Below are 17,542 nucleotides of genomic sequence, written 5' to 3'. Positions count from 1 at the left end.
GCCTGCCCAACTGAGTATTTCCAGCATTTTGTTTTTCTTTTCAGATTTCTATCTCTGGGGTATTTTGCATCTGTGTACTTACAGCTTGTGTAATTTAATATCTGAGTGAAAACTGTAGTGGAATTGGGAGTAAGACAAAACTAACCAAATCAAAATCTCAGATGTTGGGATAGAGCTGCTGAATTCCCAAGAAACTGCTCAATTCGTTACATTTTAGGAGCAAAATATGAATTTCTATCTTTTAAAAACCCCTTGAAACACCAACTCATCAACAGGGACCTAAGCTTAACTTGAGGAGCTGACCCATAACAATTTAGAAATGCATAGGTAATTCAATATGTAGCTCCTTGTGAGTCATAATACTCTGCTATTACACAAATCAGTAATGTGATATAAATTTCAGAGTGGGTGTAATGTTAGATATATAAACTTTAAGTGCTAATCCAATCAACTTGTATTTGCAAAATACAATGTCCAATACACTGTGACCAGCATCTGTTAAATAATTGTGTGTGCAAAGAATTGTGCTGACAACCAAATTAGGATTATCAGAGAGAGCAAGAACTGCAGATGCCGGAGTCACAGAGATAAGTGTGGAGCTGGAGGAACACAGCTGGCCAGGCAGGATCAGAGGAGAAGGAAATATTTCAGGTCAGGACCCTTCAGAAGAAAAAAAAATTGGATTATGTTGGGTTTGCAATGTAAAGTAAGCTGCATGTTTTAATACACAGGGTCCTGCTCTTTGCTGACAAAGATATGTCCACACCTTCAATTTAACAGAATAACATTTGCATTCGTTCTTTAGGACTATACCTTGCCTGCTTCAGAATTTAAACAGTTAATGATGATTGGCAGTTCACTGTTAAATTTTCTGTGGCAACACATCTACCACTACTTGTAAAAGATAAATGATGTTTTCTCTTAGGTCTGTTTGCAAGAAATATCATATGTGAAAGTCAAAAGCTTCATAAAAAGTCTTTTCTTCAGTAATATTAATACTTGTGTCAAATACTTCAACACCAATGACCAAATTCACATTTGTTTCTGTTTAAGTGTCTTAATGTGCAAACTTTAATGCGATCAAATACTTAATGACATAGGGTATTAATACAAGTTTTCATTTACACTATAACCAGAAATGTTTCACGGCTGTTGCAGTAATTTTGGAAACACACAACTGCAAGAATGCAAATTTCTAAAACAATGTAAAATCTGTACCAAAAACTGGATTTGAAATGATTGTCGTTAATAGCTTCTCACCCAACTTCTCTTTTCCAATGAGGAGAAAAATGTCATTTTGACAATAACATTCAAGATATTTGGATAATTTTTTTAACCAAGTAATTCAGTTGAGACAATGAAGATTAGTTTTATGATCAATACTAAAATATTTAATAGTACATGTGGTCTTACCTGGGTTAAAACATTTAACTTGAAGTCCTTATTTCATCCAGGCTTACACAGGATTTGAACACCTTATTTTACTAGAATCAGGAATGATAAAGTTATCCAATTTCTCCACAGCAAGAAAAATCTATAGTCTTGTTTGCTGTGCATACATAAAAAAGACAGCCTAAAAAAATGAAACAATCAATGTACACTTACAATGAACTGAATCACGTTCCTGAGTGGTGGTAGTTTGTACAAACTATGTTAACGATTTAGAAGTCACATTTATCATTATCTGCTAATGAACTTCCTCATCCTCTGCATGTCTACGTACTGGGTGGAATTTTCCAGTGGGGTCTGGAATATACCATTTGTCCCAAATATCACTGTATGAAGAGGTACGCCCCCAAGGTTTGAAACGTCCATTCCAATGAAGCAACTTGGCAGCTTTAATGAAATGCGATGAATATCTCGTACCAGCATTAGACCCTGTAGAACAGAATGATATATTTAGATATTATAACTTTGATTTCAGAAATGTAAAAGATTTCTTACAATCAAGCTCAAAATAATAATTTTGTTCCAATAATTAAAAGAAGTCCTGCATGGTTTATGCATTTTGTAAATGCCAATTAAAAATGGTAAAACATCTCAGCTCATTGTAAAGTGAAATATATTTTTTGGCTGATCCTTACATTGATTTTTTTATTTAAAAGTTAGCTTGCATTTATTGTAATTTTTTCCCCAAAAATCTCATACTCTAAGATTTCACTACACTTCAATCAGGGATATTATCGAATCATTCACCAAGTCTCTTGTCAATTCATGCTTGGTCTGGATATTAAGTAAGTGCAGTTTAGTAGTAGGAAAATGCAGTCAAATTCACATTTAAGTATGGTTACATTTTGGAGGTCCACTTTAGTAGTTAAAAAATTGATACAATAAACAATTTACTGCAGTGTAAAATACATTGCAAGAAAGTTGAAATAACTGAATATCTAGGTCCAACAAAATACATCAAATGAAATTAATTCACAATGGCGAGATTGAATGAAAAAAGTGGAGAATATAGGATACTTGCAAGACAGCATGTGAAACATTCCATGTGTGCATTCTACCTGTTACTGACTTCTTTCCCAAACTTTGTGAGTGAGCAAACAATGTTTATCAGATAATCAGTTGGATAGTATTCATCATTTGTAGAGCTGGAAGAACACGGCAGGCCAGGCAGCATCAGAAGAGCAGGAAAGCTGACATTTTGGGTCTGAACCCTTCTTCAGAAATGCAGGGAGGGGAAGGGGGCTCTGGAATAAATAGAGAGGAGGGGGCAGTGATAACAGGTAGACAGTGGAGGGGAGGGAGAGATTACGGACAGGTCAATGAAGCAAGGATGAAAGGGGGAGGCTGGTCTTGGGACAATGTCAGGGGTGGGGAGATTTTGAAGCTAGTAAAGTCCACATGGAGACCATTGGGTTGTAGGCTTCCAAGGTGGAATATGAGGTGCTGTTCCTCCAGTTTCCGGGTGGCATTGTTGTGACACTGTAGGAGGCCAGTGTCACACAGATGCCACCCAGAAACTAGAGGAACAGTGCCTCATTATTCCACCTTCCAAGGCTACAATCCAATGGTCTCGACGTGGACTTTACAAGCTTCAAAATCTCCCCACCTCCGACCTCATTCCAAGTCAGCCCTGCCTCATTGACCTGTCTGTCTTCTCTCCCAGCTATCCACTCCTCCCACTTCAATGACCAACCCCCACCACTGCCTACCTACACTCACCTTTACTAGCTTCATCTCCGCCTCATTGACCTGTCCACCTTCTCTCCCACCTCTCCTCTCCACTGTCTACCTGCTATCACCGCCCCCCACTCTATTCATTTCAGAGCCCCCTTCCCCTCCCCCATTTCTGAAGAAAGGTCCCGACACGTTAAAAATGAAAATAAAATTAATTATTTCCAAACAGCATTTACAAATGCTTTCCCTTGGACATTGTGTTTGTCACGTATGAAATAAACTATGATTGGATCATAGAGGGGCGCACAGCTACGATGCCCGAACTGGGACTAACTCCAGCTTTGTTTAACAAAAAAAATCACACATTATTTTACTTACAGATCATTAGCCTTTCTTTGCAATCTTTGCTGGGTTGCAATATTGTGACGCTCTGATTATAATCACAGTATCACAGCACAAATTACTGCAACATAGAATGCTGCCATTTTAGGTACATTAGACTGTTTATTTACTCACTAAAGCTGAAAACTTACCAAGATGCCTCACGTGCCACAATGGATCAATGGAAGAGTATTGTTTGTAGAATACCAAAAGCATGGGTGGTGTTGTAACGCTCCCAGCCAGAGCACCACCATACAAGTTCTCCCTGTAAAGAGTATGAGATACGTATCTATCAACTCAAGGTTGCCTTTTGAGATTGAAGAAGTGGAAACAAATACTTAGCTGAGATACTCTTAAACAAATTCAACAATTGTTCCTATACAACTCTACAAGGATGGCACAGAGGCTCAAAGCGCCAGGGATCCGGGTTCTATTCCAGCCGTGGGCGACTGTCTGTGGAGTCCGCACATTCTTCCCTCTCTGTGTGTGCTTCCTCCAGGTTCTCCAGTTTCTGCACACAGTCCAAAGATGTGTAGGTTAGGTGGATTGGCTACGCTAAATTGCCCATAGTGTCTAAGGTAGGAAATGTAGGGATAGTGTAGGGGATGGGTCTGGGTGGGATGCTCTTCAGAAGAACAGTTTGGAATCGATGGGCTGAATGGATTCCTCCTATGTAGGGATTCTATGAATAACATTTCTAAGCTAGTAAATATTGAATTTACATTTTTTCTTGTTTAAAAATAAATCCGAGATGTCTTGAATAAGATATTGGCAGCAGTTTCAAATTGAGTTAATTGGCGTAATTCTATAAATTTCTAAATTCCAGGGTTTTTGCAGCGGAGTGCTTGGCAAGGGAAAACCCTTGGAGCTGTCAGCACCGAATTCAGAATGGAATTGCTATTTCTCACCCACCATAAGGAGCTGTCTGCCTGCACTATTTAATGGTAGGTGCTACTTTACTGGCCCTTGACCCCCATCTTGCATTTTCAGTCCCTGGCTCCCCCAGACATACATAAATCCAGCTTCAGTAAGACCATCAATGCAAGCACAAACAGTAACGTAATTACATATGCTATGTAGTGACATCAATCACACAGTGCAGACACATTCTGGCTTGGGGAAAACATCTGCTGCCAGTAACCAATGTCACATAGACAGGTGGCTATTTTGATGGGCCAATTACTGTTCGCCTCATGTAAAATGTCTAATGCAAGCAGATAACCTGTATTAACTTACGCTACATTGATTTCCATCCACCTTTCAAGCTGCTCTGTAATGTTCTGTAGCCTCCACTCTGTGAGATTAGCTACAAAAACACCGGGGTTAAAGGAGCACGTGCTTGCCTTCATACCGAGTTTCCTAATGGTTTCTTTTTTATAATCAAGGAATCCCAAATATGTGTTCTAGAAAATATGAGAATACAATTATAATGAGGTATTTGATTTTCCTTTAACAGTACTATTTTAGTAACCTAGCCTTAGTTTGAATTGTAATTCAGTGATTGTGAAACAAAAGTTGCAGAGAGAAATAGTTTCTAAGTGTTCTGATGCTAATCAGAATATTCATTCTAAAATTAAAAGTGAGAGAGGTGTGTTTGCCAAAGATATAAAATAATATGGGATAAAGGCTGGTCTTTGGCATTAGGTCACAGATCAGCCATTTCAATGCACCGCAGAACAGGGTTAATTTGTGAATGGTCTACTCTTGTTCCCAGGTTCAGTGTATCTTCACTTTGTAATCATTTACGCCTCAATAACTATGTCTCAACCAATACCACTGAAACAAATTACCTGGGGATTTATCATTTGCTGTTCGCTGAACCTTACTTTGCACAAATGGGCAAGAACACCATGCACACATTGTAATGAGCTGCATAAACTATACTGAGCAGAATCTAATGATTTTTTTGGCTAACTCTGAGCTGTGTCAAGTTTTTTGTCGTAGTGAGGGCTAGCTGATTCTCTCACATTTTCATACCAAATTCATTTCTTAACTACATATGATGCCCCAATGGTCAATTTCTACCCTGCATTGCCATGCACTGTTCTCAGATCAAGCCCGCACTCACCGACACCCTGGATGTTTTCAGCATCCCTTGCATCGGTGCCAGCTGATCCACTTAAATGGCATTTTCCCAAACTACTCCTAAAATCCTTGCTATCTGCAATATCTAGAAACCCAGATATATGGATTAGCAATGCAATAAACTCTAACATTTTCAAGGACCCTCATATGCACACTCGTTATGAACCTATCCCTTATTCCAAGTTGTAGGATAATTTGTTGATTATATTGAGTGGGGAAAGAAAAAAATACATTATAATGGCTCAAATATTAGGATGGTACCAATACACTGGATTGAATGATCATGCTCCTTGTTCCATTGAGAACATCTGACCTTCACTATCTGTGTCTTAAAATTAAATCAAAACAATGGAACATAATTCAATTTCAGTCACACTTAATGCATCACATATGATACAGAATATCAATTTTCCAAACAGCAAATTCTAAACTGTACATTAAATACCTGACTTCCAGCGCCTCTAACCAACACCTTTGAAGATACAGAATCACAATCTTCAGAAAATGCTGCAGCATGACCTGCCTTCAGTTCTGTGTCATAAAGCTCATGGATATCTCCTAATGTACCAAGTGTAAGAGAAGAGTAAGTACAGCTCACATATATATAGTGTTCTATTAGGTTGAAATGTCTCAAAGTGTTCCAAGTAATAAATTAATTTTGGAATGCTGTTTCAACTATAACAAGCAAATTTAGATGTTTTAGTTTATGTTATGACTATGAAAAGACATTTTATGAAAAAAAACTTCTGTAAACTACCACCATACATTGATGGAAATGCAGCTGCTATAGTTCAGCTGCCTAAAATAAGGAAACGTAGTGGCTGAAAATTAAAACATTTTGAAAAATTGTCATTAGAAATCTAGTGCATGGTATTAGCCATTTCACTAAATCATAGCAAACATAATTCCTCTGTGCAATGATCTGTTTGTTAACATTTTTTAAGGTATGTTCAGCCGTGTACAATAGAAGCAAAGCAAAAGCTTACCTTGCACAATCACATCATCATCCAGGTAAATGGCTTTCTCTGAGCCAGAAATCAATGTGGGTAGATAAAACCTGGCAAAAGTCAACTGGAAAATAAATGATAGATAACTGATCAAGATATGGGTTTTCATATTCAATTCTACTTCTGTTAGTAAAATTATCTAAGTTTACTAAATACTAACAAGATGAAATGTTTTCTTTTACAATTAATTTCCCATCAAGTTTAGGTACATTCTAATCTTGATTACTATTATAATCTTAAACTTGCACTAACTACATTCATCATGCCCACGAGGTGGAAGACAGGACAAACTCAGGCAAGGGAAAATGAAGCAGGGCGATAGTTATGCTGTAGATATCACTTGATGACTCATATCTATACGGAGTCAGCAAACTCGAGCTACAACCCTGGTTTGCATGTCTCTGGCACTTTTGTGCAGGTTCACAGCTAAAGCTTCCAGTAAGTACACACCTGCTGCTTGGTACACTCTTCCACAAATGGCATTGGATGATGGCTCAGCTGTAAACTTAAAATATGAGAGAGATACATTTTTTGTTAAGCAAAGGTATTAAGGGATATAGACCAAAGGCCGTAGATGAGCCATGATCTCGTTGAATGATGGGACAGCCTCGAGGGGCTGAATAGCTTACTCTGGTGGCTCTATTACTAACCTTGCCATATGTTCCCAACAGAACTGCCACTGCTCATGTTGTTCAGGGGCTGGGAAAATTCTGCACAGATTTCAGCCTACCCAATTGCTTCAAAGCATCTTGGATGCACCCCTGTTCAACGTATTATCAAATAATTGACTACGTCATGACCAGACTGAGGGGCAAGCATATGTAACAAAAGCTGCATACATGACACCGACAGGGGTGGGCTGCTCTTCGGAAGGTTGGTATGGACTTGATGGGCCAAATGACCTGTTTTACTGTAGGGGTTCTATTCTATGATCAAGTAACACTAGCAAAGCTGGAATCCATGGGTATCTGGTCGGGGGTGGGGGTTGGAATTCTCTGCAGGTTGGAGTCATATATGGCACATAGGAAGACGGCGTAGTTGTTGGAGATCAGTCACTTCAGCTCCATGAGACCTCTGGAGGAATTTCTCACAGTAGTGTTCTAGGCCCAAACATCTTCAGCTGCTTCATTAATGACCTTCCCTCCATCATAAGGTCAGAAGTGGGAACATTTGCCGATGACTGCACTGTGTTTGGCACTATTTGTGACTCCTCAGATACTGAAGCAGTCCACATTCAAATGCAACAAGATCTGACCATGTGGCAAGTAACACTGTCTCATAGAAATGTCAGGCAACGACCATCTCCAATAAGAGACAATTTAATCACTGCTCCTTGACATTCAATGGTGTTGCCATCACTGAATCCCCCGCTATCTACATCCTTGGGGTTACCAGCAACCAGACACTCAACTGGATTCGCGTCACAGTGGCTACAAGAGCAGGTCAGAGGCTTGGAATTCTGTGGCCGGTAATGCACCTCCTGACTCCCCAAAGTCTGTTCACCATCTACAAGGCACAAGTCAGGAGTATGACGGAACACACCCCACTCACCAGCAGCTCCAACAATACTCAAGAAGCTTGACACCATCCAGGACAAAGCAGCCCACATCCACAAGCATTCACTCCCTCCACCACTGACACTCGGTAGCAGCAGGGTGTACTATCTACAAGGTGCACTTAAGAAATTCACCAAAGATCCTTAGACAGCACCTGACAAACCCACAACCAATTCTATCTCGAAGAACACGGACAACAGATACATCGGAACATAACCACGTGTAAGTTTCCATCCAAGCTCCCCACTATCCTGAGTTGGAAATACATCGCTGTTCCTTCTCTATTGCTGGGTCAAAATCCTAGAATTCCCTCCCCAAGAGTACTGTGGGTCAACCTACAGCATGTGGACTGCAGAGATTCAAGGCAGCAGCTTACCATCATTTTCTCAAGGGCAACTCGAGACGGGTAATAAAATGCTGGCCAGCCAGCAATGTCCACATCTCATGAGTGAATTAAAAAAAGACCTCCTCCTTCATTTTATAATGCTATATTTGATTATATTCTATGTCTAATTATAGATACAAATGCAATGCAGCTACTCACTGGCTTTATTTCAGTTGAATCACCCTCATCTTGTACTTTGCCTTTTAGAACACGAGGATCAAATGTCAGAATTTTATACTTTATACTCATCAGTTCTTGTTTCTGAAGCCAAGCTCTAAACCAAAATACAAATGAATTATAATGATTTAATTTCAATCTCACCTTAAACAAAAAGTACAACATAAACAGATTTGATTTTGTTGCAAGAATTAACAGAAACACAAGTTTACCTTAAATGATCAATGGTATCATTTGTGGTAACTACATAAAAGATCACATTTGACCTGGTGTTACTATATATACTGTTTATGGCTGCTATTACACCTCCAAGTCGCTCCTCCACAGCTGGGATTAGAATTGGAATCTCTTCACCTGTTCTCACTTCTGCAATTCTCCACACTCCACTGTATTTTGATTCTAAAATGTGAAAATTGAAATAGAAATGGAAGATATTTACAAAATGAGCAGGTGTTAAATTTCTCCAATTAGCTGACAGAAGGGAACAGTGGATAATTCTAGTGTTTTAGTGACTTGATTGTGATTACTTCAAGAACTGGCTGTTCAGAATGAAAATGTAGTCAGTTATGTTCTTTTAAAAAAAGCATCAAATTTGTATCGGGACTGTCTTTAATTACTGTTTTCATTTTCTATTGATTCAAACATAAAATAACTATTAATGAACAAATGCTAGATTTACTCATTCAATTAATATTCAGCTAAGTAATAGTACTTTTGCTTTACTTGTTTTTACACAAAATGTGATTGTTGCCCTTGAATTGTTAACTAGTTCTTTTCAGAGAGTAAATACAAGTCAACCACATTACTGTTGATCTGGACTCACATGCAGATCAGACCATTAAGGATGGCAGATTTCCTTCCCTCAAGAACATCAGTGAGGCAAATGGGTTTTTATGACAATTGACAATTGGTCACTATGACTGAGACTAGCTTTATTAATTGATTAGCCAATAAATTCCAGATTTATTAAACAAATTCAAATTCTACCAATTTCAATGGTGGTATTTGAACTTGTGTATATAAAGCATTTGTCTGGGTGTTTAGATTATTAGGTTCAGTGATGTTACTACAATGCTATTGTCCCCTGCATTTGTTATAATCAAATGAATACAAATATATTTTTCTCCTTTGCTGCAGAAACTAGGCAATAAAATGAACTAAATTAATTCTTTCATAGAATAGATAGAATCCCTCCAGTGTGGAAACAGGCCCTCCGGCCCAACACGTTCACACCGACCCATGGAGCATCCCACCCAGACCCATCCCCCCTAAAATCCACCTAATTTACACACCCCTGAACACTACGGGTAATTTAGCATGGCCAATCCACCTACCCTGCACATCTTTGGACTGTGGGAGGAAACCAGAGCACCATGCAGACATGGGGAGAATGTGCAAACTCCACACAGACAGTCGCCCCAGGGTGGAATCGAACCCGGGTCAATGGCGCTGTGAGGCAGCAGTGCTAACCACAATTTTGATAGTACAATTTGTCAACGTACAAGATATCAAAAGATAAAAATCAGCAATTATTATCACTTTGCAGCAGTTAAAATTAACTCACAAGTATTGAACTTGTACTTGGCCAAGGCCTACCTACATGATATTAACATATGGAGGTGATAGCCTAGTGGCATTATCACTACATCAATAATCCAGAGACTCAAGTAATATTCTGGGGAGAGATAATAAAATGTGAGGCTGGATGAACACAGCAGGCCAAGCAGCATCTCAGGAGCACAAAAGCTGACGTTTCGGGCCTAGACCCTTCATCAGAGAGGGGGATGGGGGGAGGGAACTGGAATAAATAGGGAGAGAGTGGGAGGCGGACCGAAGATGGAGAGTAAAGAAGATAGGTGGAGAGGGTGTAGGTGGGGAGGTAGGGAGGGGATAGGTCAGTCCAGGGAAGACGGACAGGTCAAGGAGGTGGGATGAGGTTAGTAGGTAGCTGGGGGTGCGGCTTGGGGTGGGAGGAAGGGATGGGTGAGAGGAAGAACCGGTTAGGGAGGCAGAGACAGGTTGGACTGGTTTTGGGATGCAGTGGGTGGGGGGGAAGAGCTGGGCTGGTTGTGTGGTGCAGTGGGGGGAGGGGATGAACTGGGCTGGTTTAGGGATGCAGTGGGGGAAGGGGAGATTTTGAAACTGGTGAAGTCCACATTGATACCATATGGCTGCAGGGTTCCCAGGCGGAATATGAGTTGCTGTTCCTGCAACCTTCGGGTGGCATCATTGTGGCAGTGCATTCTGGGGATCTGAGTTTGAATCCCACAGATGAAGGAAGTTGAATTCAAATTCAAAATCTGGAATTAATAATCTGATAATAACTATGAAACCATTGTTGACCCTCAGGTAAAAAACATCCGGTTCATGAACATTCTTTAGATTCTTTAGCTGGGGTGTGACTTCATGCAATGTTGCTGACTCTTAACTGCCCTCTGGGCAATTAGTGGTGGGCGATAAGTACTAACCTAGCCAGTGACACCCACATCCCGTGAATGAATAAAAAATGCAATGTGATTGCAGAATAGCCAATACCACTTCTTTACCTACTATTAATAGGTATGCTTGTCAAATTAGACAGCAACACAAAATAAATATTAGATATTTTGCAACAAAGATTCATTTGTTCACTTAAAATATTCATTCTGTCTGCATAATCATACGTCCATTTTTGAAACAGGAAAGCAAAGTAACAGATGAAGCCTCCACATAAAAACAGAATTCGAAATTCAAATATGGTATTGAGGCTTACAAAACTTAGCACTACGAATGAGCTGGAACATAGTTTATTAAACGTTGCCACTTACCTGAATTCTCCTTCCTCAAAAGGTCATGAGCATTAAATAGATTATGGTGCATAACTATCAAAAGCACAACTGCAACAAGCAGAATTATGAGGATATGAGCTGAAAAAGAATAGAAGTTTAAAGCATTAAATATACATTCCACTTGTTTTGTATTTCTCTCTTCTATAAATTTCACTTTCATTCTGCAGGACCTGCACTGAGATGCAGTTCTATGATTCAACGGTTAGTCTAGACAACGAGTGGCAATAAGGTTTTAAATTGTGACATCATCATGGCCAATCAAGCTTTTCCTATACTCCTACATACAGTGCTCTCTTCTAGTGACGAGATAACAAGGCAATGTGACCAGGTCTATCAATAGCCCAGCATTGTAAAGCAGTGGTGAACCCAATTATAAACCATTGTACTGTGATAACTAACATGTCATGATCCAAGCTGTAAACATATTGGCCCTCTCCAACTGTACATGATGTCACTGTGTGGACCCCAACTTTTATTTTATTTTAAAGACAAGTGGTAGACGCTATCTTCCAGATATTGATTTGAATGGTTCACCACTAAGCTTTAATCAGGTATACTTTATTATTACAATGCAATTAAAATGCAACAAAACAAAGAATCAGTATAACTTTACACCGCTGATATAGCAAGTTTTGAGAAGATTTGTAGGTCAGGTTGAGGTTCTGGATGTGAGTTTGCTCGCTGAGCTGGAAGGTTAGTTTTCAGAAATTTCATCACCATTCTAGGTAACATCATCAGTGAGCATCCAATGAAGCGCTGGTGTTATGTCTCGCTTTCTATTTATCTGTTTAGGTTTCCTTGGGTTGGTGATGTCATTTCCTGTTCTTTTTCTCAGAGGATGGCAGATTGATTTGGAGCCAATGTGTTTGTTGATGGAGTTCCGGTTGAAATGTCATGCCTCTAGGAATTCTCGTGCGTGTCTCTGTTTGGCTTGTCCTAGGATGGATGTGTTGTCCCAATCAAAGTGATGTCCTTCCTCATCTGTATGTAAGGATGCTAGTGACAGTGGGTCATGTCGTTTTGTGGCTAGTTGATGTTCATGTATCCTGGTGGCTAGCTTTCTGCCTGTTTGTCCAATGTAGTGTTTGTCACAGTTCTTGCAAGGTATTTTGTAGATGACGTTCGTTTTGCCTGTTGTCTGCATGGGGTCTTTTAAGTTCATTAGCTGCTGTTTTAGTGTGTTGGTGGGTTTGTGAGCTACCCTGATGCCAAGTGGTCCGAGTAGTCTGGCAGTCATTTTGGAAATGTCTTTGATGTAGGGGGGAGTGGTTATGGTTTCTGAGCCCGTTTTGTCTGTTTCTTTTGGTTTGTTGCAGTGAAATCGGCGGACTGTGTTCATTGGGTACCCGTTCTTTCTACTGTGACATCTAGGAATGGCAGTTTGTTGTTGTTTTCCTCCTCTTTTGTGAATGTTATGCCAGTAAGGGTATTATTGATGGTCTTGAAGGTTTCCTCTAATTTGTTTTGTTTAGTGATGACAAAGGTGTCATCCACATAGCGGACCCAAAGTTTGAGTTGGATGATTGGCAGAGCTGTTTGTTTGAGTCTCTGCGTTACTGCCTCTGCTAAGAACCCTGATATTGGAGATCCCATGGGTGTACCGTTGGTTTGTCTGTGGGTTTTGTTATTGAAAGTGAAGTGGGTGGTAAGGCATAGGTCCACTAGCTTGATGATGTTGTCCTTGCTGATGTCACAGTAGAGCGAACAGTCAATGGGGAACTTCAAACCAGCGTCTACAGGAAAACAACACGTACGGACCAAATACTGAACTACAGGAGCAACCATCCCAACACCCACAAACGAAGCTGCATGAGAACATTATTCCAACGAGCCACCACACACTGCAGCAAAGAGGAACTACGAAGAGCAGAAGAAAATCACCGATACAGCGTATTCAACAAGAACGGGTACCCAATGAACACAGTCCGCCGATTTCTCTGCAACAAACCAAAAGAAACAGACAAAACGGGCTCAGAAACCATAACCACTCTCCCCTACATCAAAGACATTTCCGAAATGACTGCCAGACTACTCGGACCACTTGGCATCAGGGTAGCCCACAAACCAACCAACACACTAAAACAGCAGCTAATGAACTTAAAAGACCCTATACAGACAACAAGCAAAACGAACGTCATCTACAAAATACCTTGCAAAAACTGTGACAAACACTACATTGGACAAACTGGCAGAAAGCTAGCCACCAGCATACATGAACATCAACTAGTCACAAAACGACATGACCCACTATCACTAGCATCCTTACATACAGATGAGGAAGGACACCACTTTGATTGGGACAACACATCCATCCTAGGACAAGCCAAACAGAGACACGCACGAGAATTCCTAGAGGCATGACATACCAACCGGAACTCCATCAACAAACACATTGGCTCCAAATCATCTGCCATCCTCTGAGAAAAAGAACAGGAAATGATGTCACCAACGCAGGAAATGACATCACCAGCCCAAGGAAACCTGAACAGATAAATAGAAAGCGGGACATAACACCAGCACTTCATTGGAGGCTCACTGATGATGTTACCTAGAATGGTGATGAAACGTCTGGGAACAAACCGGCAAGCTCAGTGAACTAGCTTACATCTCGAACACAATAAAGACCCACTCTCTTGTGGACCGAGAGGACGAGAGTGCTATCTTGGAGGTGAAAGGAAGACGTCGGGTTGGCTGTGCACCCTTGCAACCAGTGGATCTTAATGCTGGCTTCGGCCTAACGCTGGTTCAGGGGAGCAGCCAACCTGCAACAATGGCTGCGGCAAGTGCTCGTGCCCCAGGTCAGGGGGTCCGGAACACCATCCGTGTTTCTGTAAAGAAGGTGGATGAAGGTGCACCTGTGGACCGCACCTTCTTCATGAAGAGGGTCCTGTTGGACCGTTGTGGGTTCGCTGCTGCGGATATTTACTGCCTGCAGGATTTCCCCGGAGGAGGTTTTTACGACATGACCTTCCGGAGTGCCAAGCTTTGCGAGCGCTTCCTGGAGGTTTTCAAGGAGAAAGGAGGTGAGGGCCCCCTCTCTGTATTGACCGCTGTCCCACTGTTTGTGATGCCAGCACAGAGGAGCTGGATGGTGACTGTACACATGTACAACCCGCATGTGCCAGCAGTTGATGTCCTGACCTTCCTCGGAAGGTATGTGAAGGTGGAAGGGGACCTAACTGACATCGTGGACCCCTTTGGCATCTGGACGAGTAAGAGGCAGGTCAAGGTGACGCTGAGGATGGGCGCAGACGGGAATGTCGCACACCCACCGTCCAGCTTCGCGATCGGCGGGAGCAGGGGCTACCTGACCTATGTAGGGCAACCTAAAGTCTGCCATGCCTGTGGTAGGTCAGGTCACATGGCGGCCGACTGCAAAGCCACCATCTGCAGGGAGGAGGGACACCTTGCAAAGGATTGCCCACGAGAGAGAAGCTGCAACCTTTGCGGGGAAGCGGGCCACTTCTATAGGGCATGCCCGCAGCGGGGTGCCACCTATGCCCAGGTCGCCGGCAGGGGAAATGCAGGGCCAGCCCCCCCGGAGGAGAGGAAGGCACCAGGGCCCAGCAAGGACCCCACTAATGTGCAGGAGGGCCAGGCCGTGCAGGATGGGCCCGAGGCCAGCAAAGCACCCCTGCAGGCTCCGATCCCCCCCGACAACCCGGAGCCAATGGAGGCGGCGACAGGCGACCCAGGGGAGTGGACAACAGTCCGGAAAGCGAGGAGGAAGGTGCGTCGAAGGGCCCAGGAACCGCAACAATCAGGCGGGAAGAGGCAGCTACAAGGGGGCTATAAGAGCTCCTTTGACGAGGAGGATTCGGAGAGGGCCCACCCGAAGCAGAAGTTAAAGGTCTCGACAGGGAAGGAAAGCAGCACCCCGCTTCCAGGTGATGGGAGGCGTCCTGAGGCTCACTCCGACACCCAGTCAAGTGCCGCTGGAGCACTGGAGGGGCCCCCGGAACTTCCAGGGGGAAGGAGGAAACAGCGCGTCCCCAGCCTGACCCGGAGCCGGACCCTCCTGCCTCCGCACCCCTGACGGGGGGATGCCACCCGGAAGGCAGCACGGACGGTTTCCTGAGCCCGGAGAGCGTCCAGCAGTTAGCCCGGGCAATGGGCATGAAGGGACAGATGGAGGGGCTGGACCTTGGACTTGGGGAGGGTACTGCGGTCACTGCCCACAATGGGGGTACGAATTGCGAGCATTAATGTGCGCAGCGTCAAGTCAACCGCGAGATGTGTGTCCACGTTGGCCTACCTGACCACCATCAAGGCGGACCTCCTGTTTCTGCAGGAGTGCGGGATACCGCACCTCAGCAGGTACGGGAAATGGTCCGGCGCCTGGACCTGTGGGCCTTCGATCTGGTCGGGGGGTAACGACTGTCGCTCCTCGGGCCTGGCTATTCTGCTGCGGGGGCGCAACTTCACCATCTCTCAAGTTCAGGAGGTGGTGGGGGGGGCGCCTCCTAGTGGCTGACATCACCTACAGGAATCCTCCCCTGAGGCTGATCAACGTGTACGCCACAGTGGTACGGAGTGAGCGGCTGGCCGTCCTGCAGCGGCTTCCACCCCTGCTGGCTACGTCCAGGCCGGTCATCCTAGGCGGAGACTTCAACTGCATCATTGATGCAGATGGAAGATCCGGCGTGGGAACAGCGGATGGGGGGATTCAACTGGACGTCACGTCCAGATTCCTGATGGGCACGGTGAAGGACGCCAAGCTGCTCGACGTCTTCAGCACCCCTGCAGACGGAGCGCAGCAGAGGTACACCTGGTCGCGGCCAGACGGGTCTATCCGCTCAAGGATAGACTTCCTGTTTGTGTCACGGACGTTCTCGGTCAGGTCCACCGGTGTCGAGCCGGTGTTCTTCTCTGACCACTGCCTCCTGTTGGCCGACTGTCACTTACAGGACGACCAGACGGCCGGCAAGGGGACGTGGAAGCTCAACACGACTCTGTTGACCCTAGAGAACGTCGAGGAGCTTAAGAGGGAGTACGCCGGTTGGAGAACTGTGAAACCCCTCTTTGAGTCTCCAGGCGACTGGTGGGAGACGGTGAAGGAGAACATCAAGAGGTTCTTTGTCCTCAAGGGTGTTCAGAAGGCAAGAGAGAGGCGGGCAAAGCTGTCGCGACTCCAGAAAAGGGTGCAGAACCTGCTCCTTCTGCAGTTGATGGGGGTCGATGTCACGGAGGACCTCCGCGAGGTGAGGGGCCAGCAAGCCTCGCTCTTCGCCGCGGAGGCCTCCAGGATAATCTTCCGGTCCAGGGTCCGCTCCGTGGAGCAGGACGAGACGTGCTCGCGTTTCTTCTTTCAGAAGGTGCACAAAGAGAGCTCTGTGCTTAGCCGGCTGAAGGAGGATGACGGCTCGGTGACGTCGTCTCGGGCCGACGTTTTGAGGATCAGCAGATCTTTCTATGCCGGACTGTACGACACGAAGCCCACGGACAGCACGGCCTCCGAGTCGTTCCTGTCATCTATCACGGAGGTCTTAGACAATGGCACGAGGGAGTGGCTGGACCGGCCGATATCCCTGGACGAGCTGGCCAGCGCCCTCAAGTCCTTGCAGAGGAATAGGACTACCGGAAGCGACGGCTTACCGGTCGAGCTGTATTCCGCTCTGTGGGGCCTGGTCGGCCAGGACCTGCTGGAGGTGTACGATAGTGCGCTTCGGGCAGGGGAAATGTGCAAGTCCATGAGGAAGGGCATCATCATCCTCATTTACAAGAGGAAGGGGGAGAGGGAAGAAATTAAGAATTGGCGTCCCATTTCACTTTTGAACGTGGACTACAAAATCCTGGCCAAGGTCATTGCCAACCAGGTCAGGTCTGTCCTGGAGTCAGTGATTCACCCTGACCAAACCTGTGCTGTGCCGGGCAGGAAGATCGCTGAAAGCCTCGCGCTCATCAGGGATACGATCGCCTACGTACAGGACAGGCGGGTGGACACCTGCCTCGTCAGCCTGGACCAAGAGAAGGCCTTCGACAGGGTCTCTCATGCTTAGA

At 44.0% G+C, this 17,542-nt stretch overlaps 1 protein-coding gene across 1 annotated transcript in view; it reads right to left on the bottom strand.

Moving 5' to 3' along the window:
* Positions 1-1,037: 1,037 nt before the first annotated feature.
* The window catches only part of glt8d1 (glycosyltransferase 8 domain containing 1), a 43,363-nt gene continuing 26,858 nt past the window's right edge, over positions 1,038-17,542 (bottom strand). Inside the window, exons 3-10 of the mRNA XM_059649819.1 lie at positions 11,522-11,620; positions 8,927-9,113; positions 8,697-8,811; positions 6,576-6,660; positions 6,035-6,147; positions 4,741-4,907; positions 3,657-3,769; positions 1,038-1,878 (exon numbers count right to left, since the gene is read on the bottom strand). Of these exons, the coding sequence (XP_059505802.1) occupies positions 1,688-1,878; positions 3,657-3,769; positions 4,741-4,907; positions 6,035-6,147; positions 6,576-6,660; positions 8,697-8,811; positions 8,927-9,113; positions 11,522-11,620 (1,070 nt within the window). The 3' untranslated portion in view covers positions 1,038-1,687. The remainder of the gene's footprint in view (positions 1,879-3,656; positions 3,770-4,740; positions 4,908-6,034; positions 6,148-6,575; positions 6,661-8,696; positions 8,812-8,926; positions 9,114-11,521; positions 11,621-17,542) is intronic.

This window comes from Stegostoma tigrinum, chromosome 11, assembly GCF_030684315.1.
Source record: "Stegostoma tigrinum isolate sSteTig4 chromosome 11, sSteTig4.hap1, whole genome shotgun sequence".
In the NCBI taxonomy this organism is placed as follows: Eukaryota; Metazoa; Chordata; class Chondrichthyes; order Orectolobiformes; family Stegostomatidae; genus Stegostoma; species Stegostoma tigrinum.
This window is presented reverse-complemented; position numbering and strand designations above follow the sequence as displayed.